The following is a 22,244-nucleotide window of genomic DNA, read 5'->3' as shown; positions in this document are numbered from 1 at the left end:
ATTGGCTGTCCAACAGAAAAAAAAACAGTTTTTAGTCCAAAAAAAGAAATGACGAAATGAAGTGCCACTTTATAAAGGCATAAAAATTTTATTTAAACGCAAGCAAACAAAAAATCAAAAATTAATATGACTTCCTTTGACCTTCAACACCTCCTGCAATCGCTTTGGCATGCTGTCCACGAGATCCTTGAGGTGCTGTGAATCGAGATTTTCCCAGGTGTATTCCAGAGCATCGAAATACCGATGTTTGTTGGTAGCACCAGTTTTTTCCATCTTGGCGTCGAAAATTGCATGTAAATTCTCGATGGAATTGTGGTCGGGGTTTTGTAAGGGCCATTCCATCGGTTTGTTACGGCTTGACCGAAAGAATGCTTTAATCAACTTGGCTGCGTGCTTTGGACCTTTGTCCTGCTGAAAGACAAAGCGATCTTCCAGTCCGGTCTTGAGCAGAAAAACTTTCAAATTTTCTCTGAGAGTGGAGCAGTAAGATTCTGCCGTCATTATTTCGTCAATGAAACCAGGTCACGTAAAACACCCCCACACCATATTTCCCCATCCGTGCTTCATCGTTCCCTGGATATGGCGCTCCTGAAGCTCTTCGCCGGATTTGCGCCATATGCGAACCCGCCTCTTCTAATTGAAGATTTCGAACTTGGATTCGTCCGTCCAGAGCACTGTTTTCAAATATTCCATTGATTTGTCTGCGTGCTCATTGGCAAATTTCAGCCGGATCGCCTTATTTGCCTTGCTGATGAACGGCCGCTTCCGTGCAATCTTGTGCTTCACTGCTCCGATTGGACGTCAGTTTTTGGCCTGGGCGATTCACCACCCGAAGGTTTTCAGCTTCAGCATAATTTTTTCCACCGACCCTTTACTGATATTGTACTTCGTGGCAGTATTCCGGTGCGATTCACTCTTGTCGATGTCTCGAACCACTAATTTTTGGATGCAGACCGGAATCGTTTTCGTAATTACAGCGTTCGCCATTTTTTTCGACCTTACCGATCGCAAACCCGTGAACAAATGCTGCAGAGCCAAGGCAGAAGTTTTCAAACGTCAAAATATTCGAACATAAACAACCGAGGAGTTAACCCATGGGGTACTTTATTTTGTCAATATGTTTTTGTAAGTCAAAATGATTATTTTGTTCCATTTTAAAATCTCATATTTTTAACAGCTCAAACTGAATGAAACTTTAATAGAGCCTAATAAATAAGATTTAAAAAAATTAATACGAAGTGTTCACATGTCATTTTCACCATAAAAGAAAGAAAGGAAAAAAAAAGATTTAAGTGTCCACTTTAAACTGCCTATCACTGTACGTTCAGACTCAAAATAAAAAAGGAAATGATTGGTTTTATCGAAACGAGAACATCCTCGCCTTTTAACATCCATTCATCACCCTAATTCTGGAAACACCCATACTGGGTAGTATTCGGTCATTTTTGACTGTTTTCCAGAAACCGGAAGACGCCATCTTAAAAGTCAAACTGATGTCTGAGGTCGATTTTCAGCTTCTATGCATCATTACTGTTGTGGAAATATCCATATTGGGTGGAACTTGATCACTTTTGAATGTCTTCCAGAAACCGGAAGTCGCCATCTCGGACTTAAAAATGACATGTGAAGTCAATTTATGGCCTCTGGGCGTCATTCTGGTTCCGGAAATATTAACACCTTACCTTACCAAACAGTCCCAAGCCGTGGTGTGGCCTTTGCTGTACGAAAGAGTCGTCTCCATTCCACTCGGACATGGCTGCAGTTCGCTAGCTCTGCGGCCTGTCCGCCGAAGATGGTACGCAACACCTTCTGCCCGAAGACCGCAAGGGCGCGTTGGTCCTCAACAAGCATAGTCCATGTCTCATGCCCGAAGAGGACTACAGTTCTGACCAGCGTCTTGTAGATAGTTAACTTGGTGCGGCGACTAATTCTACTGGATCGAAGCGTCCTCCGGAGGCCAAAGAATGCACGATTTCCTGCCATAATGCGCCGTTGAATTTCTCTGCTGGTATCGTTGTCGGCAGTTACCAGTGAGCCCAGATACACGAACTCATCAACCACCTCGATTCCATCACCATCAACTTGAACTCGAGGTGGAAGGTTAGCACTGTCTTCTCGTGAACCCCTTCTTTTCATGTACTTCGTCTTCAATGCATTGATGACCAGTCCAATCCGTTTGGTTTCAGCCTTTAATCCCATGTACGTATCCGCCATCTTCACGAAGGTCCGAGCCACAATGTCAATAACATCGGCGAAACTAAACAGTTGAACCGACTTTTGGAATATCGTGCCATTCGTGTTAATCCCCGCTCTTCTAATGACACCTTCCAGGGCAATGTTAAATAGTAGGCACAAGAGATCATCACCTTGCCTTAGGCCTGTTCGAGTTTCGAAGGGGCTCGAGAGTACCCCCGATACTCGAACTCGATCCATCGGCGCTTTGACCAACCGCGTCAGTTTGTCCGGAAAGCCGTAGTCGTGAATAATTTCCCATAGCTGGTCCCGATCGATTGTGTCGTACGCCGATTTAAAATCGATGAACAAATGATGTATGGGCACGTTATATTCACGGCATTTCTACATATCCTGCCGAACCGCGAATATCTGTTTCGTGGTGGTGCGGGCACCCATGAATCCCACCTGGTAGTGCCCCACGAACTGCTCCGCAAATGGTGATAGTCGACCTTGTAGGCGGCGTTCAGCAGAGTGTTTGCCCTATAGTTGCAGCACCCCAGCTTGTCGCCCTTTTTATATATGGGACACACAATACCCTCCATCCACTCCTCCAGTTCCAGTACTCTTTCTTCCCAAACCTTGACAATGGCCCAGTGCACGGCTCTAGCCAGTGCTTCACCACCGTATTTCGATAACTCGCTGGGAAGTTGGTCCACTCCAGCAGCTTTATTGTTTTTCAGATGGTCAATCTCCTTCTCCACCTCCAGGAGATCGGGGGCTGGAATCCTGATGTCTTCTGGGAAATATTAATATTGGATGATATTTTGTCATTTTCAGCTGTGTTAGCTTCTGTGCATCATTTCTGTTAATTTTTGACACTGCAAATGAAAACGACGCATTTTCACTGTTGAAACGACCTTCAGCGGCAGCGGTGTTAATTTTCAATGGAAGTCAGATCATTGGAAGAAAGAGATGTCTGATTTATTATCGAAATTATTTGATTTGAGCCAATTCATTGTATGAAGTCGATGAACTAAATAAGCATTTACATTCTCAACCGCATAAACATCGCTAAAGCAACACAGCGTGTGCGAAATCACAGAAATGCTGCTATCGCCGTCAACTGACTGGAGCTGAAAGTCTCTTTCCTTCTCAGCTCGTTTGTTGAAAATTGAATTCAAAGATTTCAATTTCAACTGAAAATCCTTTCATGACAGTGAAGGTTTGCAGCGCTGATTCCGATTCCGGAAATACTCATATTGAGTGACATTTGGACACCTTCGACTGTTTTCCAGGCAGCGGAAGTCGCCATCTTGGATTTCAAAATGGCACCATAAAAATATTTCTAGCTCTTAAAAACTTCCACATGCCAAACTTGGATTTATTTGCTTGATTAGTTCTTGAGTCAGGCAGAAATTTATATTTCACTTGAACGGGAGCCCTACCATCACAGAACTGTATTTTTGGTTGATTCAATGGTTTCAACGGGGATTTGATGGTGGGTAAATTTGAAACATTTTCAGAAGTATCTCTTTGAAGTTTGGCAAGAAATATAGAACATATTATTATGTGATTTTCACGCTTGATTTCGTTTAGTCGATTTAAAATCAAGTGTGAAAAATAAAAAGGTTTGCAAGAAAATATCGTAGTAATGGGATATAAGGAGTAGAAAAAGAGATGACTAACGATTTGTTATGTCATAAGGGAAAAGATGCTGAAAAACGTTCCTACTATGACTACTAGGTGCAGCGAGGAAATAAAATGTAAGAAACAGTTTCGCCAAATTTGCTTTGATTCACTGGTCGACAAAATGAAAAAAAGTGCACTCCAAAAGCTCAAACCGGAAAAAATGAAAGACTATATCTATTCAACCATTCTTATGCATTTTGGTGCCCCCAGCCATTACCAAAACGCGTCAACTTACGTGAGAGTTCGCATAGTAATTGCTCGTCGGGTTGCGCACTTCAACGTTATGATTAATTAGGTCTCTGAAAAAAAGTTAGTGGCTAAGGACATCAAAATTCACAGGAATAGATGAATAGCTAAATCTTTCATTTTTTTTCGGTTTAAGCTTTGGAGTGCACCTGTGTTGACCAGCGTTATTAGAATTCGATTCATGCAATTTCTTCTAGTATCGATTACATCCTTATTAGAACAACTTCTAGTTCAACAACGAGCTCCATTTCCAAACTAATATCTTCAGGCAAAACTAAATTGTTAAAAAAGTAAGAAAATTGTTACTTGGTACGTCTCTCAGAAAGTTCAGCTACATATTCGGCTACATAGGGATGTAAAATGAAAATCTAAAACTGGAAAAAGTGAAAAATATATCCAATTTCAAATGTTATTAAATCGGTTAGTTTTCGATGGATTTCCTTCGTTCTTGCAGCAATAGATTGGAAAATCTTCTAAGATTGCTCCCAAGTGGAATAAATTGTAATTTTATTTTTCGAACAATTGTATTATTGAAAATTGTGAAGCCTTGTCAAAACGTAAAATTCGACCTCTGATTGGTCATTATATGATTGCTTCCCAAGCACGGTCGACAGAATTATAGACCTAGTAATTCGGAATGTTTATTTGGCCTATTAAAGAGCCTGTTTCAGCCGAAACTGCTCATATTAGTTCGAGACCGCGACTACAACAATCCTTACTTAACAGCATCAGCAGTAGCAGTGGTATCAGCAACGATATTGGGGCCAGCTGATACAGCGGCATATCCTCTAGTGATAGCTGCCTTTGTGCAGTAGAGGGCAGAATCAGTAGTAGGTACATTAGTCGGCACTTCCTCTAATAAAAAATTGCCGTATTTTGACAACACACAAACGTTTTTAAATGCTGGCTTTCAAAGTATATGGGCCATCAAAAACAGCTTTCAACAGTATTATCAGAAAAATGCCTTAATCTCCTGTGTCGGGGTGCGATCAACATTGTGTCCTATATGGAATTTCATATATTTTCATTCCAATATTACGAAAAATATGCAACAATATTACTTTCACTTACCATGAAATAAAACCATAGAAAACAAAATAGCGATGGAAGTTCAAAAACAGAAATAAAAAGAGAGAACCCATAACTTTAAATTGAAAAAATATTTAGGTTTTGTAATAACCAGAAAAATCTTACAAACGATTTCTTGCGTTATTTTTCAATAAGAAAGCTAAACGACTTTTTCAAATAAACAAAAGTGTAAAAAATTATTATCCCGAGATTGACTCATATTACCTCAGGTGATTAAGTGAAATTTTCCAAAATTAGTTTAAAGCTACAAAAACAATTTATCTGGCAATGCTTCCGGTCAGAATGATATTTTTTCGAATACTACGGCTGATTTTTTTCAAAAATTACCCATTACCCATTTGAACCTATTTATGTTTTATTTATTTATTTATTATTCTTCTACCGATTGCAGCTACGAAAAACATGTTCTGTTGACGTTCTGGTTACGTTTCTCTTCATCCCTCAACCCGGCACGTAAAGGGTAAAAGTCGGCAAAAGCTCCGTACTCTGCAAAATATTGCAACGGAAACGCTGCTTCCCTCAGTGTATGTGTGCTGGTAACATGACGCAAGGAAAACCCTGTGCTCCAATGAGGGACGCATGCGCTTTCACTGTTTACTGTTGACGACTGGCCTACTGCCAGCATGCTTTCCCTGTGCAATTTGTTTATTTGAGCAAAAAAGGAGAGCGACACGTCGGAGTGGAGTCGTGAGTGAATTGAAAGAGAATCGAATCGGCGGCGGCCGACAGCCAAGCAGGTTGTCATAGTTGCGGCAGTTTCCCACAGCAGTCGACGTGAACTTGGTTGCGACGCGTCACGGGAGCGGTTCGTGAAATTTGTGCTCGCTTGCGGACGGCTTCCAGTAAGGTTTTCGGCCGCGCGTGCACCCGGGGAACGTTCGAACGTTGTGTAATAGTTAAGTTGTTGAACCTTTACCGTCTGACAAGGTAAGTACGTAATGCGCTTTTGGTTAACCGTGCGGAAAAAATGCGATGATTAGATTGTAATTGATTATGCTTTGGCCGTTTGACGGAAGCAGCCTGCAATTGGATCAATTTTAGAAAAAAATTACACTGAAGATGTCAATTTCCGATAAAACTCTGCATACCATCACTTCAGCCCCGCACGAATACGCGAGCGGCGGCATGTGAACCCGGGATGAAAGAAAATGCGATTGGAATGTGTGTAGAATCCGTGCGGGGTCTTAAGGGTGAGAAAATCGATTCCTGCTGTCGGGCTCTCTCTTTCTGAAGTGCGCAGCGGACGGATGCTTTGCGGTCTGTCTGTGCTTTCTGGTCTCGCAGGCCACGACAGACCAGGCCAGGCCGGATATGCTGGATTGCAGTGTGAACACAAAGGAGGGATTCGATGTACATCCACACCCCAGATCCCGATTCGGTTCGGTATTCCGGTAGGTCGGAACGAGGGTGAAGGTTTTTCACTTTACCTACCCCAGCATCATTTCCTTCGACAGGTGTGTGTCTGTGTGCGCGCTGTTTCGTTCGAGTAAGTTTCGAAGTGTTTTTTTTTTCATTTCACGTCGCTATGATAGACGGCAAGAAAAAAAACGGCTAACACGACAAAACACGATACTTTATCCTCCCCCGCTTGGGTAAAAGGCATGACTTGCAATAATAAGGGCTGTGGGCTAAAGAAGCTAAAGAAGCGTGGAAATACGCTAAGGGGGGACTGAATTAATCTTAGGAGTTATTGGGTGGAGTTTTGCTCTATTATATAATAAGATTAGACGATCAGTTGAAATTGAATAAAATTCAATCATAACAGGTGAATTTGATATTGGTCCTTTGTTTGAATTTCTCGCTGCAGTACACGTAAAACTTTGCTTAAAATAATTAGCAAATAAAATTATTAATTCAAACGCCATTAAATTGATCAGCCGGAAAAATTCCGCAGAGTCAATCTTGTCAGTAGTTACTGTCCAACGACACGTTCTCCGACAAATCCTTGACCTTCGGAATAGACAGTCGCTGGTTGACTAACAAACTAACATGTGCTAATGAAAAAAGCACCCTCCCCCCACACTCCCAATGGGGGCCACACATGCCGAACTTTAACGATGCAACTCGACACTGTGGCTGTGTGTGCTCATAGATTTCATCGCCATTCGCGCGCCATGTCGACTAGAAATCGTAAGAAAAGTCAGCCAACCATAAAAAGCTTTGAGTAAACGATTGTTTCTTTTTGCTGTTGCTGTTGCTTCTGGCACGTGGATTCGGAGGTGTTTTTAAAAGGCAAATACTCGATTAAACAATATAATAGCTCATGGCTATGGATCGCGCATCGCGCTTGCCAAATCGGATGGGCTTCACGAGAGGTGAACAAAAACACCAAATGCTGGTTTGGGTTTTTCATTATGACGCAGGTGTTACCATGCGTCTCCGTTATTCTTATGTTATATAATAATTTCATGATTTTACGATTTTATGACTTTGTGATTTTATGATTCTATTACATTATGATTTTATGATTGAATTGTTGCATCAAAATCAAAATTATCTCATAGTCTCAATGCCTGTTCCCACAAAAATTATAATTAAATGTTTACGCAACCATCACCTTGAAGCGCACACTTTATGTACGTCCTCAAGCTTAAGCGACCGCTTATCTGTAAGAGCAGTTCGCATTGCTCACGACCCGGGTGAGACCCACCCGAACGAGGGCACGGCTTGGTGTGGTGACCTACTGCGGAACAAATTATACCCACGTGCAGTACAGTCCGCTAGTTCTCAAGCCGCAGTTGATGAAGAGGTTCAGCCACGAACCCCAACAGTTCGTCAACCGTAAACGGATTTGCCCCGTTACTGGTCGCATAAAGTTTACGGATTAGGTCACATCACGGTACTCTCCATCCGTCGCTTGGCTTGGCTTGGTTGATAGCATCGTCGCCGTCGTCGTCGTCGTCGTCACCGCCTTTCAACTCTAAGCAGCTCAGCGCCGCACGATTTCCAATAAGTACCATATACGACACATTCATATTTCAGCAGATCAGGCTTTTAGGTTTGTGTTTTAAAGCCTCGGGTCTGTTCAAAGAGACCGCCCCGAACGGTGCACCATCTATAGGTCATCAGTTGAGCGGCAGACGATTAAGATGATCGGCTTTCCTAGAGATTGACCGACAACACAACCGGCTGGACTTTTCGTGAACATCGTCGGTTTTGTACTATTTTGTGCTAGAGTGGCTGAAAACTATAAAATATCGACACGGGAAATCAATCAGCGACACAGCTCCACTCGCGACGCTGATGCGCGGGACAAAGACATTAACTTCAGCTTTGCGGAGGTGGCTTATTGGTGAGAAGTTTACTGCATTTGAGTTATCCTCTTAAAGCCATATGTAAGTTTTAAACACATCCTCCACACATATCGGTCGCTTTGAAGCGTTACGGTTGTGTGTGCGGTTGTTGCAGATTTTTTGATCGTTTATAAGCATTTATTCTGATGGGTTTAGAATGGGGTTTTGCTAGTTTCAGCCGTGCCTTGCAAGTGAGATATTTTACCATTTCGACAAATTGGTAGGTGCTTTGGATTATTTCTTGGCTTTGTGTTCTTTCACTGTTCTATTTTATCTGTAGTTGTTTTGATTTTTTATTTATGATACAAAAAATAAACACAATAATAAACAGCTTATTTAAGTTTTAAATAGTTTATTTGACACGGCACGATACAATTTATGTTTAACTGAGCCAAGTACATTTTTTTTTAAATTCTAAATTAGCAGGGAAAAGAGGGAGGCCTTTTCTTTATTCTCGCGGCCGACTACGAGCTAGTGGGGATTTAAGGTGAGAGGAGGGGTGTTACAATTTTGTTTTTAATTATTTTATATTACAGAATGTATTCATTTGTACGTGGCTAACCAGTGATGTTCTGTTTGAGCAGTTTTGGTCTGAGGTGTCTGCGTAAACATAGAGATGCCGAGTCTTCATTTTAGTGTCTCCAGCCGGGTGTATCATTCTCTTTCAGTTTGTGACAGAAATTGTATTCTAGCAAATAGATAAAAGAAATCAAATTTTAATGCCAGCATTTTTTATAAACCCGTATTGTTGTGTCATGTACTGGAGATCACCGCTTCCCAGAATGTCTCTAACGGGTACGTTCGGTTGTTTTCCTCGGGCCCGAAGGGAATCTATAAGCTCAGACCTAACACCACAGTATTCGGTACACGACCAAACAACATGCTCGATGTCATGGTAGCCATCGCCACAAACGCAGTGATTACTGTCTACAAGCCCTATACGAAAGAGATGCGTGTTTAACGTATAGTGATTGGACATAAGTCTGGACATCACGCGAATGAAGTCCCGACCTACATCCAACCCCTTGAACCATGCTTTCGTCGATACCTTAGGAAAAATGGAATGTAGCCACCGTCCCAGTTCATCTGAGTTCCATGATGATTGCCAACTGTTGAGTGTTCTCTGACGCAAAATGCTATAAAATTCATCATAAGCAAATGGTCTTTCATAAATATCGCCGTCAATAGCACCCACCTTAGCTAAAGAGTCAGCCTTTTCGTTACCCGGAATCGAGCAATGAGAAGGGACCCACGCTAAGGTAACCCGGTAATTTTTATCTGTTAAAGCACTTAAAAACCGCCGTATTTTCCCCAGGAAATACGGGGTGTGCTTCCAGGCTTCATTGATCGCAGAGCCTCAATGGCACTGAGACTATCTGTGAAGATGAAGTAGTGGTCTATGGGTAGGGTTTCGATGATTCCAAGAGAGTACTGAATAGCAGCAAGTTCTGCGACGTACACGGAAGCAGGAGCATCGAGTTTGTAGGAGGCGGTAAAATTTTCGTGGAAAACACCGAAGCCAGTGGACTCATCTAGATTAGATCCGTCAGTGTAAAACCTTTTATCATAACTAACATGTTTAAACTTATTGGAAAAAATCTTAGGGATCTCTTGGGGTCGCAATTGATCCGGGATACCAGAAATGTCTTGTTTCATGGTGGTGTCGAAGAATATAGCATTATTAGAAGTAGCTAAAAGTGCGACATTGGAGGAATCGTATGAAGAAGGATTAATATCTTGAGCCATATAGTCAAAATATAAAGTCATAAATCTGGATTGAGATTGAAGGTCGACCAACCTCTCGAAATTTTCAATTACTAATGGGTTCATAACTGTGCATCGAATAAGCAACCGGTAAGAGAGATTCCAAAAACGATGTTTCAACGGAAGAATACCCGCTAACACTTCAAGACTCATCGTATGGGTCGACTGCATGCAACCCAAGGCAATACGCAAACAACGATATTGTATTCTCTCTAATTTTATAATGTGCGTGTTCGCGGCGGAGCGAAAGCAGAAACAGCCGTACTCAAGAACTGACAATATCGTTGTTTGGTATAACCTTAGAAGGTCTCCTGGGTGAGCACCCCACCAAGTTCCGGTAATCGTACGAAGAAAATTAATCCTCTGTTGGCATTTTTGTGTCAGATACCTAATATGACAAGCCCAGGTGCATTTAGAGTCGAACCAGACCCCGAGATATTTAGCGACTAAAACCTGAGAGATCGTTTTACCCGTTAGTAGGAGCTGCAGCTGAGCTGGGTTATGCTTCCTAGAAAAAACGACCAGCTCAGTTTTCTCCGGAGAGAATTCGATACCCAGCTTAAGAGCCCATTCAGACAAATTGTCTAAGGTATCTTCCAATGGTCCTTGCAGATCGCTAGCCTTGCCACCAGTAATGGATACAACGCTATCGTCTGCAAGTTGCCTTAGCGTGCATGAATTTGCAAGACATTCATCGATGTCATTGACGTAAAAATTATATAAGAGAGGACTTAAACATGAGCCCTGGGGGAGGCCCATGTAACTAATTCGGGAAGTTGTCGAATCGCCATGTGAGAAATACATATGCTTTTCTGACAACAAATTGAGCAAAAAGTTATTCAAATTTGGTGAAAGTCCCTGCGAATGAAGTTTCGCGCTTAAAACTTCTACAGAGACAGAGTCAAAAGCCCCCTTAATATCCATGAACGCAGAAGCCATTTGCTCTTTTCGAGCAAAGGCAAGTTGAATTTCAGTAGAAAGCAACGCTAGGCAATCGTTCGTCCCTTTGCCCCGGCGAAAGCCAAATTGAGTATCTGAAAGTAACCCGTTTGTTTCGACCCATTTGTCTAACCGTAAGAGGATCATTTTCTCCATTAATTTCCGGAGGCAAGAGAGCATCGCAATCGGCCTATATGAATTGTGATCAGAGGCAGGTTTCCCGGGTTTCCGAATAGCAATGACTTTTACCTCCCTCCAGTCATGCGGAACAATATTTAGCTCAAGAAACTTGTTGAACAAATTCAACAAGCGTCTTTTTGCAGAGTCGGGTAGATTCTTCAACAGGTTGAATTTTATTCTATCTAACCCTGGAGCCTTATTGTTGCACGACAGGAGAGCCATTGAAAATTCCAACATCGAAAATGGAGGCTCTTCCGTAGTTACTAATAACGCGTCGCGAAAGGTTTTCTGTTCCGGTACAGAGTCCGGACAGACCTTTTTGGCAAAATCGAGTATCCAGCGATCTGAATACTCCTCGCTTTCATTCGAAACGTCACGGTTCCGCATGCGCCTGGCGGTATCCCAAAGAGTGCTCATCGCTGTTTCCCTGGACAACGCGTTTACGAACCGCCGCCAGTACCCGCGTTTTTTCGCCTTTACTAAGCTCTTCATCTGCCTGCCCAGTGCCTCGTACTTTCGAAGCAGGTTGACAGTGCCGTACTCCCGGTAGTCCTTATACGCCGCGGACCTTCGCGCGTACAGCTCAGAGCACTCTTTGTCCCACCATTTGTTGGGAGGGCGCTGTCTAATCGTTACCCCGGGTATCGGTTTCGTCTGAGCTTGAGTCGCGGCGTCGATTATCAAGCCAGCTAAGAACGCGTATTCTTCCTCCGGAGGAAGTTCCTCGTGAGTCTCGATAGATTGCGCTATAATAGACTCATAACACTTCCAATCAATATTACGTGTAAGGTCGTAGGAAATATTGATTGGGTTCGGGGAAGTTGAACCATTAGCAATTGATATAACGATTGGAAGATGATCACTACCGTGGGGATCGTTGATTACTTTCCACCGGCAATCTAACGCTAGTGATGTCGAGCAAAGGGATAGGTCAAGCACGCTTTCACGTGCTGGAGGATTAGGTACACGTGTCGCTTCCCCAGTATTCAAAACTGTCATATTGAAGTCGTCGATCAAGTTACAGATTAAAGAAGATCGGTTGTCGTCGTACAGCGACCCCCATAGCGAACAGTGAGAATTAAAATCTCCCAATATCAAAAAAGGCGCGGGAAGCAACTCTGCTATATCAGTGAGATGCTTCTGTTCAATCCGCGCGGATGGAGGCATATATAACGAAACAAGGCATAGGTCTTTTCCATTCATATTCGTTTGAATGGCAACGACTTCAATATTCGAGATCGAGGGGAGGTCGATTCGGAAGAAGGAATAGCACTTTTTAATCCCTAAAAGTACCCCTCCATCGTGTGAGTCTCGATCTCGACGAATAATGTTAAAATCGTGGAAATTGAGTTGATCGTTTGAATTGAGAAAGGTTTCACAGAGCGCAAATGCGTCACAATTGTATGTATTTATTAAATGAGAAAATAGATCGAATTTGGGGATGATACTTCTGCAATTCCACTGTAATACAGTGATAAAATTCCTAACCTCTTTCGCCGTATTAGTCATCGAAAGATATGATAGCTGAAATGAGGGGCCAAGTTGCTGCTAGTTGCATCAAAAAGGTTTTCACTGTAGGAAGAAGGGCAAGAAGAATATTTTGTAGGGGATCTGGTATGTTGAATGTTTTAAATATCCAGTCCACAATATCAGAAAATTTTATGAACCCTGTTTCTTTTTTATCTTCTGATCGAGAAATGGGTGCACGAGGGGTTTTTGGTGCCCCAGGAAGCGGTGGGTACTCCTGGTTTGATTTAAAATTAAAACCGGGAGGTACTTGCTTCGGTTTTTCTTCACCGCTTCCTTTTTGTGTTGGCTTATTGGTCATTCCGCTAGGGGTTATCTTGCGACCTTTGCGAGAAAGATTAGGAGAGTTGATCATTCTCCTCTTCCTAGATCCTTCTGGCATGGCATAAGAACACCCTTCGAGGGGATCGTCAGATGTACCCTCATCGGTTGGCAAAAAGGAAAAGATGTTTCCTGTCGAGGGTGGCTCAGCACTCTTCAGCATTTCTGCGAAAGAGCGCTTTGATCGTTCCTTGAGGGAACGCTTTATTTTTTCCTCGCGCTGTTTGTACGCGGGACACGCCGAAAGGTCATGCCGAGTTCCCTCGCAGTAAAGACACTTTTCAGTATCCTCACTGCAAGCGGTCTCAGCATGATTGCCTCCGCACTTGCTGCAGCGTGCCTTGTTGCAGCAGTAGGTGGCTGTATGACCTAACTGCTTGCAGTTTTGGCAATGCATGACCCGCGGTACGAACAGGCGTACAGGCAGACGAACCCTGTCCAAAGAGATGTAGTTCGGCAGTGCGGATCCGGCGAATGTTACACGGAAGGAATCCGAAGGGAAGAATTTCTTCTTCCCTTCTTCGATGGATACTGAATGCAATTGCTTGACATCCAGTATCTTTACATCTTGAATCAGGGGGTTCTTGAAGCAGCCAACCCCGTGACGCAAAATGTCATCGACCGTGAGGCTTCCTTCGGTAACCACACCGTCGATCTCCACGTCCTTGGCAGGGATGTACACGCGGTACTCTCTCGTGAAGAGCTCGTAGCTAGCAATTGCGTTTGCTTGCTTCAAGCTACTCACAACAACTCGCAGTTTGTTCGGTCTAACCTTTGTAATTTCGGTTACGTCCGAAAACTGTTTTGCCAGGTCCTTGCCGATTTGAATTATATTTAGAGGCTTCTTTATGGGCCTGAAGTAAACTACGAACGGACCTTTCGAAGCATCTGGGTAAGCTTTCACCCGTGTTGCCGGTACCCTTGGTACGGGGCTAGGTAGCGGGGAAGGTAGAGGGGAATTGATGGGGGAGATCTCAATCTCTTCCCCAGTTGTTTCCACATCCAGGAATAGTTGCACCTGCATGTCGTCCATTTTGCGGGAGCGTTACGCTCTACCGCACACAAACGATAAATATTCGAATGTGGGGGGGGGGGGGGTCAAATAGTTGCTATTAAATTTTAAAAACAATTTTTCAAACTGCAATGGATCAAAATAAAAAAAAAGGCAGTAATACTAATACTAATAACAATAGTAATAATAATAATAATAATAATAATAATAATAATAATAATAATAATAATAATAATAATAATAATGATAATAATAATAATAATAGTAATAATAATTATAATAATAACAATAATAATAATACTATTAATAATAATGATAAAAATTCTAAAGTGAATACTTCACCGAACGTCTAAGTCACGACCTCACGGCTGATAGTAGGATTAATCGAGCGTCTCCGCAGAACAAACAATGACGATCCAGCTTCGTGTTGTGACACAGTGGCCGTATCCTACACGCGACCTTGTAGATGCCACTTGTAGTTGACTTCCACTCGCTCGATCGTATGGTGGTCCGTGCTGCTAGCGGGGTAACAGCGGTGCGGGAGAATTATTCTTGCTGATATATCAGCTGTGTATCGGATCACTGGCGGGGTAGCCTGCCCCTACCAGTGTGCAGAAGATGTTTCTGCCGATATATTGCAGGCTATTGTTATCGCACACAAGAACTAATCGAAAAAAAAAAAACACCCGTACGATAACTCGTGTATTGTTATTTTGCGAATCAAACGGAGATAAACAATTTGCGTCTAATCAAGACGAAAGCAAAACAACGAATAATAAACAGCTTATTGTTCTTGCCAATTTTCACATATTTTACATTTGTTGGTGCTAGAGTATTTCATAATAATTTGACAATTAATTAATTTGTATGGCCGACTGAAGAGAAATGTTGAGAGAGCGGGAAAAAATATGGCGTCGTTTGAAGTCCTTATCGGTCTACTTTTGTAGCACTGTTATTGAAAAACTCTTTAAAACCCTGACATTTTTATTATTGGATCTTTTGAAGTTTATCTAAAAAAAATACAGAAATATTTTTTTTTAAATAAGGGGGGGGGGGGGTTGTTAGTAGCCTAAATATTTGTGATAAATATAAGTAAATAATGAGTAAGTGTGCCCAATCACAAATGGTTAATTGTTAAGATTTGTTTGCTTTCGCAATTAAGTCTTATCATTCGTAGGGATTTAAACCTACTTGTCAAAAAAGGAAAGTAAACATACAACCAACTTAATTACTAACTTATTAACTATGAAAAGAGTTTATCGTAGCAATTGAGGATTGCTACGATTTTTTTCGAAAATTGGTAATAAATTTATTCAACATAGCTTCTAATGTTTAGACACCAGTCAGTCTATGTTAATCGAGTGTACTGAACCTAGGAGGACGCTTCAAAATCATTTTCGGAATTTTATTCTGAATCCTCTGAAACGTTTTCTTCCTTGTTTAACAACAACTTGACCAGATCGGTACAGCATAAACCATGTGTTGACCACCTTTTCCATATCACCTGCATGAGAGCTTGTGATCTCTGCCACACTGACAATCTATTTTCAGGAATCTCTGCTAAATCGGGTTCAGGAATTGAAGTTAGCGGTCGTTGAATCAAAAAATGCACTGGTGTCAACGCTTCATAGTCATCTGCATCGTTGCTGATAGGAGTGAGCGGTCGAGAGTTCAAAATTGCCTCAATTTGAACTACGACCGTTTGCATTTGATCATATACGAGAACATGCAAGCCAATGGTTCGTTTGAATAAGGTCTTGAACGATTTCACTGCAGATTCCCACAGTCCTCCAAAATTTGGTGAACGCGCCGGAATTAATTGAAATTCTATAGCGTCATCTGCTGATTCTTTTACAACATCGAATTGAAATTTTTGGTTGCAGAATAATGTACGGAGTTCGTCCAACTCTCGTTTCGCCCCAACAAAATTCTTTGCGTTGTCGCACATGATTAAATTTGGCTTACCGCGCCGAGACGAAAACCGTCTTAAGGATGACACAAATGCCTGGGTTGTTAGATCAACCACTATCTCCAAATGGATTGCCTTAGTGACTAAACAAATGAAAACAGCGACGAAGCATTTTACTGGCTGACAACGGCGATACGGGTAGGTTATTAAGAATGGACCACAGTAATCAATCCCAACTCTTCTGAATGCCGTGCATGGAGTTACTCTTTCAGAAGGAAGATCGGCCATAATTTGATCTAGTGCCTTGTGTTTTGCACAAAAGCAAGGAACGCACTCATGAATTACCTTCCGTACAAGGCTTCTGATGTGAATTGGCCAAAATCGCTCACGCGTCATTGATATCAATAGTTGTTGCCCGGCATGAAACAGCTTTCGATGATAATGTACCACAATGATTTTTGTCAACGGATGTTGTGGATCTAAAATATAAGGATGCTTACGACTCGCAGAAATACTAGCATTTCGTAAACGTCCTCCAACACAGAGGACGCCTTCTATAATGATCGGGTTGAGGGATTGTATTCTTGATGAATCCTGAACACAGCCCCGTTTTGTCAAGTCAGCAAGTTCCTGGGGAAAACTTTCTTGTTGAGCAAGCTTCACTAAAGTTACAAGAGCTTCATTGAGGTCAGTAGTTGTCAGAAATCCGAGTCGTCTACAATTGCGGTTTGTCTTTCGAGCGTTGAATTGAAAGCGTTTCACTATCGCTGCGAGCCGTATCAGTTCCGTGAACGACGATCTTAATCCGAAAAATTCACTGGGAGGAGTGCTCTGAAGAGTTACCGTAACGCAGCTCTCTTCCAACTCTGTTACATCAAGTTCCGACTCAATAGTTGCTTGTGTTCTGGGCCACTGAGCTTCATCCAATAAAAGCCATTGGGGTCTGCTGAACCACATTGTTTGATACTTGAGTTGTGCAGGGGTCATACCACGAGAAATTACATCTGCCGGATTTTCAACTCCTGCAACATGTTTCCAAACACCATGTCTCGTGATATGCTGAATTTCAGATACTCTGTTTGCCACAAACTGCTTCCACCTGGATGGCAACGAGGACAGCCAACATTTGACGATCATTGAATCAGTCCAAAGGAACAGCTTCCCGGGAATCCGCAAACCCTGCATAACCTTTTCGTACAAGTGAGCGAGTAGCAAAGCGGATGATAACTCCAGTCGTGGAATGGTTTGACGTTTCTTTTTCTTTGTTGGATTGTCGAGAGGAGCGACCCGTGATTTAGAGGTCACCAATCGCACTACAATCGCCCCACTCTTTGTTACTGTTCTCAGGTAAATACATGCACCATAAGCCTTTTCAGAAGCGTCACAAAACCCGTGAAATTCCAAAGATTGGTCAAGATTCCAAGTTTCTCCGCCGACACCGATCCATCGAGGCACTAAAATATCGTCTAATGCTGCCAAATTGCGTCGATATTCTAGCCAATATTCTTGCATTTCATGAGAAATTGGATCGTCCCATGAGCACTGAAGTTTCCATAAATTTTGGATGAATAGTTTCGCTTGAATGACAACCGGGCCAACGATACCCAAGGGATCAAATATTCGAGAAGCGTCGGAAAGAATTATTCTTTTAGTGATGGGAGTGTCGTTTTCCCATTTTGGTGTGCTAATTCGAAAACTGTCGGTATTTGGTTCCCAAACTAGTCCTAGCGTTTTAATGGTCGCACTGGACGAATCTAATTCCAACATGGTTCGTTCATCTCTGAGGTGTTCTGGCACATTCTGCATCAACTCTTCACTGTTTGAGTTCCATTTTCGAAGTGAAAATCCAGCTGACTGTAGAAGATCAATCAACTCCTTTATCAACAGTTTTCCTTCTTCCACAGTACTGACGCCTGACAGCATATCATCCACATAGAAGTCTTCTTTAAGTACTTTAGCAGCAGCAGTATGTGTTTTGGTTCCTTCTTTAGCTAACTGTTGCAGGCATTTCGTGGCGAGATATGGTGCAGAAGCAGTGCCATATGTAACAGTGGTAAGTTCAAAAGTTCGGATGGGCACGTCGTTCGAATCTCTCCAGACAATCCGTTGTAAAGGTTGGTCAGCTGCACAAACGCGTACCATGCGATACATCTTAGCGATATCTGCTACAATTGCTAGGCGATGCGTACGAAAACGTAGAGAAATGCTGAGAAGGTCTTCTTGGACAACAGGCCCAACCATCAATCCATCGTTTAAAGAAATACCCGTAGAAGTGTGACAGGAAGCATCAAAGACCACTCGAAGTTTTGTGGTAGTACTTTCAGGCTTCAAAACAGCGTGATGGGGAAGGTAGTATGTTGTGGGCTTCATTTCATCCTCTTCTTCTATGGTTATCTTCTTCATATGACCAAGATCTATATATTCATTGATAAATTCAGAGTACATTTTTTTAACACCGGATTGGTTGCAAAACGCCGCTCGAGTCCCATGAAACGTTTCAAAGCGGTTGACCGTGATTCACCGAGCCTGCTTAGGACAAATTCCTTCTTCGGTAAAGTCACAATGTATCTTCCTTGTGCGTCTCTCACTGTAGTTTGTTCGAAAAATTCTTCGCATTCCGACTCTTCGACCGATTGTATACTGCTGCTTCGACATGTTTCTAACTCCCAAAATCGGGTAAGTTGCTCTTCGATGTGCGTTGTTGTACATGTGTGTGCAAGAGAATAAGATTGACAGATAGTATCATTAGGGACTCGACCAGACACTATCCACCCCAACAAAGTTTTCTGCAAAGTAGGGCCTGCTGCGGTGGCCTTTTGACAATCTCTTTCTAGCAAATCCATATAATATTCAGCTCCGATGATCAAATCAACTGGCCCTGATTTATTGAAAGCGGGATCAGCCAGAGAATCGTGATCTGGAAGATTCCATTCGCAGATATTACAATAAGCCGTCGGTAGCGGAACGGTAAGTTTCGGTAACACGTAAAATTGCATCTCTTCCATGAATGATGAAATCGCATTGGATCTCGCACGTACTTCAGCACAAACAATTTTAGTCGAGATAGATCGTGATTGCCCAATGCCTTGAACAGATAAGTACGAGGGAGTTACGTGTAACTGGAGCCTTTTAAAAAGATCCTTGGACATCAAGCAATGTTGAGAGCACGAATCCAACAGTGCTCGCGCCAAAACCGGTTTTCCAAACCGATCCTTGATCGTTACAAGCGCCGTTGAAATTAAAATGTTTTGTGTTGGTGTAATGGGAAGTGCGACATAGTTTTGGCTCGTGGAAGGCATGTCAGTGTCAGGCGTATTGTCGGAGTGTTGCGAGTTGGCAGTATTTTCAGAATGTGCTTGTTGGCTCGGATTGTTTTGTCTGGATTGCGAGTGTGTAGGGTGCGGTTCTGATATAAGAGGTATTGTTTGCAAGGACGGAAAGGAAGATCTGGGATACCCATGTAACATTGAATGATGTTTCAGTTGACAATAACGACATGCTCCTCTTTCACAAGCCCGCGAATAATGACCAGATCGAAGACAGTTTCTACATAATTTATTTTTGATTACACTTTCCATTCGTTCTGGGACAGTCATTCGTTGGAACATTGGACACTGGAACGCCGAGTGCCATGAGTCACTACAAAATGCACATTTGTTCATCGATGTCATGGTAGCGTGACAAACTGTTGATCTTGACAATCGCTGCTCTGATTTGCTTGAGGATGCTACTGGTTCCACTGACCGAAGTACATCGCAATGGCACCGAAGAAACGCCATTATTGCTGAATAGCTTGGAACATCCTTCGAATTGTGGTGAGTCTCCCACTGACGGAGTGTAGCATTATCTAATTTGGAACAAACCATGTAGGCAAGGATAGTGCTCCAACTCGACGTATCTTGACCAATCTTTTCCAACATTTGCAAATTTTTCTCGAAGTCGGTTAAAAGATGGTTGAGTTGTTCGTAACTCTCTTTTTTCAAACCCTCCACAGAAAACAGTGCATCTAGGTGTGCCTTAACAATTAGTTTTTTGTTTTCAAACCGATTTTGCAATGCCGTCCATGCTATACTGTAATTAGCTGCTGACAATCCTATTGAGCTTATCTCCTGAAGCACATCGCCAACTAAAGCTGATCGTAAATACGTAAAGCGGTCCATGTCTGATAGCTGGGGATTAATGTGAATGAGGCTTTGAAAGGAGTCACGAAAGGGTACCCATTCAAATATCTTCCCATTGAACAAAGGAAGTCGGATTTCAGGTAGCTTAACCTTGGAGAATTGTGGTTCTGTGCCATCTGATGGTGCAATAGAAGAATGTGATGATGTACGTAATAGTGTAGGCAATCTATTCGGTAGCAGAGTCAGTAATTCAGCCTTTATATCATAATATTTATCTTCGAAATCCTGCATAGCGCGATCATTTTCATCGTCAAGATGTGTTAATGCTTCTTGCTTCACTTCCAGTTCGGAATTAGAATGTTTTTGTACTTCTGCATCTTCCAACAGTAACTCAATTTGGCCACGAACAGTGAAAAATTCCTTGAAGATGTCCTCCAGCCCCTGCAGTCGCAAACTGATTTTTCCTTCATCCTTTTCAGCGTCAAACCTCTGGATAAACAACCTCGCCCCTTCTAGCGATTTCAACAGCTGATGCTCTCGTTTTTGTAATCTTCTGAGTTCTGCTGGCATTTGGAATCACTGTATATACTTTGTATAATATTCACTGTAGATGCAATGTCTAGGATTGATACACTGCCTCTTATGTGACAACGACCGATCGATTCGACGTTCCGCCCCGCTACCTCGAAAACAGATTTAACTTAAGAGTGAAATGCAGCAAAAATGACAACTTGATAGTGACGGACAATCAAACAAATCCAGCAGAATTGAGACCAACCGTAAACCTTGAGATATACTGCCAGAAAATAAAGCAACACACGCATGCAGTTCTTATTTATTATCCGCCAATAACACATAAACTATGCGCAACATGCACCGTGCATTATATCATGCAATTTACTTCCCCAAAAAGCCAGCGTCTATTGTTTCCTCTCTACAATGGCGTTCGCTGGATTCAATTATGGCGATGATCGGCTTGGTAAAGCACAGCGTTCCTTTCTGTTCTCGCTGACAACTTCTAGATTTCGGTTCACGGGAACTGCCCGGACATCAGTGTCGAAAAACTATCCTCTTCGAGATCCGGCTCGAAGGACCAATGTTTGCGCGCGTAATTACTTTAGTTCAACACCTTGGTTAAATTGCAAAATAAAATGTAAGTGGAATCGAGATTGATACGTGCGTACTGCATGCCAGTGTATTTCGAACTGATTACCTACTAATTCTCTACATATAATTGCTCTTAACGGATGAAGTTGGCTCTCACTTTATCACAACATGGGAGATTTGTTATCTTCTGGATTAAATTAGAGATGTTCATAATTCCTACACTATTCGATATTTTTGCTCAAACAGGGTTAATCATTTTAATGGTTTTTCTGCTCCAGATGACGTTAACCTCTATAGCCGGCACCGGTAACGACAATGAACAACAGCAGAAGCTATAGTATATATAAACCCTTCTCTAGTATATATAAACCCTTCTTATGTCCCCTTATGTGCAGCTACGCAGTTTCACTTGCTACCGTATCCAAAACAAGAATGAAATTGAATTGTTTTGAGGATGTCTTCTGTATCAAATTGCACTGAGATAGCTTAATTTAGGTAGTTGCTACGAAGAGGTTATTGACGAGGGCCAATAGTGCATTCCCGGTTAACTAGGTTCAATACGAACAATCTCCTACTGTTTGCGGTAGCGTAAATAATTTCACAACTAATTGCTGCAAACAGTAGGACTTGAGCGAAAAAAAGGTGTGATTCAGGCTCACTGGCTAAAACATTCTTCAAAGAAATGTTAAAATACACTCAGTAAATTTTGAGGCTTAGCTAAAATCAAAAGAGGTTAATGTTTGTCAATGCCATTTACTGACAACTGAATATTGTTTTTTCAAAATGACAATTTTTTGATTTAGTTTTGAATGATTTACTGTAATATTTAAAATCAACATGAGGTGATTTATTTGCAACTATATAAGATAATT

The 22,244-nt window shown here is 42.1% G+C and overlaps 3 protein-coding genes across 4 annotated transcripts in view; 1 reads left to right on the top strand and 2 right to left on the bottom strand.

The window, feature by feature from the left end:
- Positions 1–633: 633 nt before the first annotated feature.
- On the bottom strand, positions 634–18,295 carry LOC129728193 (uncharacterized). Its single transcript, XM_055686608.1, has 3 exons — positions 16,534–18,295; positions 2,771–2,971; positions 634–785 (listed from the first exon to the last, which is right to left on the bottom strand). Exons 1-3 carry the CDS (start codon positions 18,293–18,295, stop codon positions 634–636), a joined length of 2,115 nt encoding a protein of 704 aa, XP_055542583.1.
- Positions 5,940–22,244, top strand: part of LOC129727658 (protein phosphatase 1 regulatory subunit 14B) — a 133,144-nt gene continuing 116,839 nt past the window's right edge. Inside the window, exon 1 of one of the 2 annotated variants that reach the window (XM_055685697.1) lies at positions 5,940–6,126. The gene's annotated coding sequence lies outside the window, so the exon portion shown is untranslated. The remainder of the gene's footprint in view (positions 6,127–22,244) is intronic. The other variant, XM_055685694.1, reaches the window with a different exon arrangement.
- On the bottom strand, positions 19,784–20,835 carry LOC129728192 (uncharacterized). Its single transcript, XM_055686607.1, has 2 exons — positions 20,034–20,835; positions 19,784–19,971 (listed from the first exon to the last, which is right to left on the bottom strand). Exons 1-2 carry the CDS (start codon positions 20,833–20,835, stop codon positions 19,784–19,786), a joined length of 990 nt encoding a protein of 329 aa, XP_055542582.1.

Source organism: Wyeomyia smithii, chromosome 3, assembly GCF_029784165.1.
Source record: "Wyeomyia smithii strain HCP4-BCI-WySm-NY-G18 chromosome 3, ASM2978416v1, whole genome shotgun sequence".
Lineage (NCBI taxonomy): Eukaryota > Metazoa > Arthropoda > Insecta > Diptera > Culicidae > Wyeomyia > Wyeomyia smithii.
The sequence above is the reverse complement of the archived record's forward strand: the minus strand, read 5'-3'. Positions and strand labels throughout refer to the sequence as shown.

Bases quoted from the DNA above. Each gene is read 5' to 3' on its own strand.
- LOC129728193 (XM_055686608.1), bottom strand. From the start codon at position 18,295: ATGTATCGCATGGTACGCGTTTGTGCAGCTGACCAACCTTTACAACGG. The intron at 2,972-16,533 runs GTGAGCGATTTT...AATATTTCCCAG, and splicing joins ACTATTGATATCAATGACGC to AAGACATCAGGATTCCAGCC. The intron at 786-2,770 runs GTATTGTGTGTC...CAATCGGAGCAG, and splicing joins ACTGGAGGAGTGGATGGAGG to TGAAGCACAAGATTGCACGG.
- LOC129728192 (XM_055686607.1), bottom strand. From the start codon at position 20,835: ATGCCAGCAGAACTCAGAAGATTACAAAAACGAGAGCATCAGCTGTTG. The intron at 19,972-20,033 runs GTTGGAGCACTA...ACACTCCGTCAG, and splicing joins GATTGGTCAAGATACGTCGA to TGGGAGACTCACCACAATTC.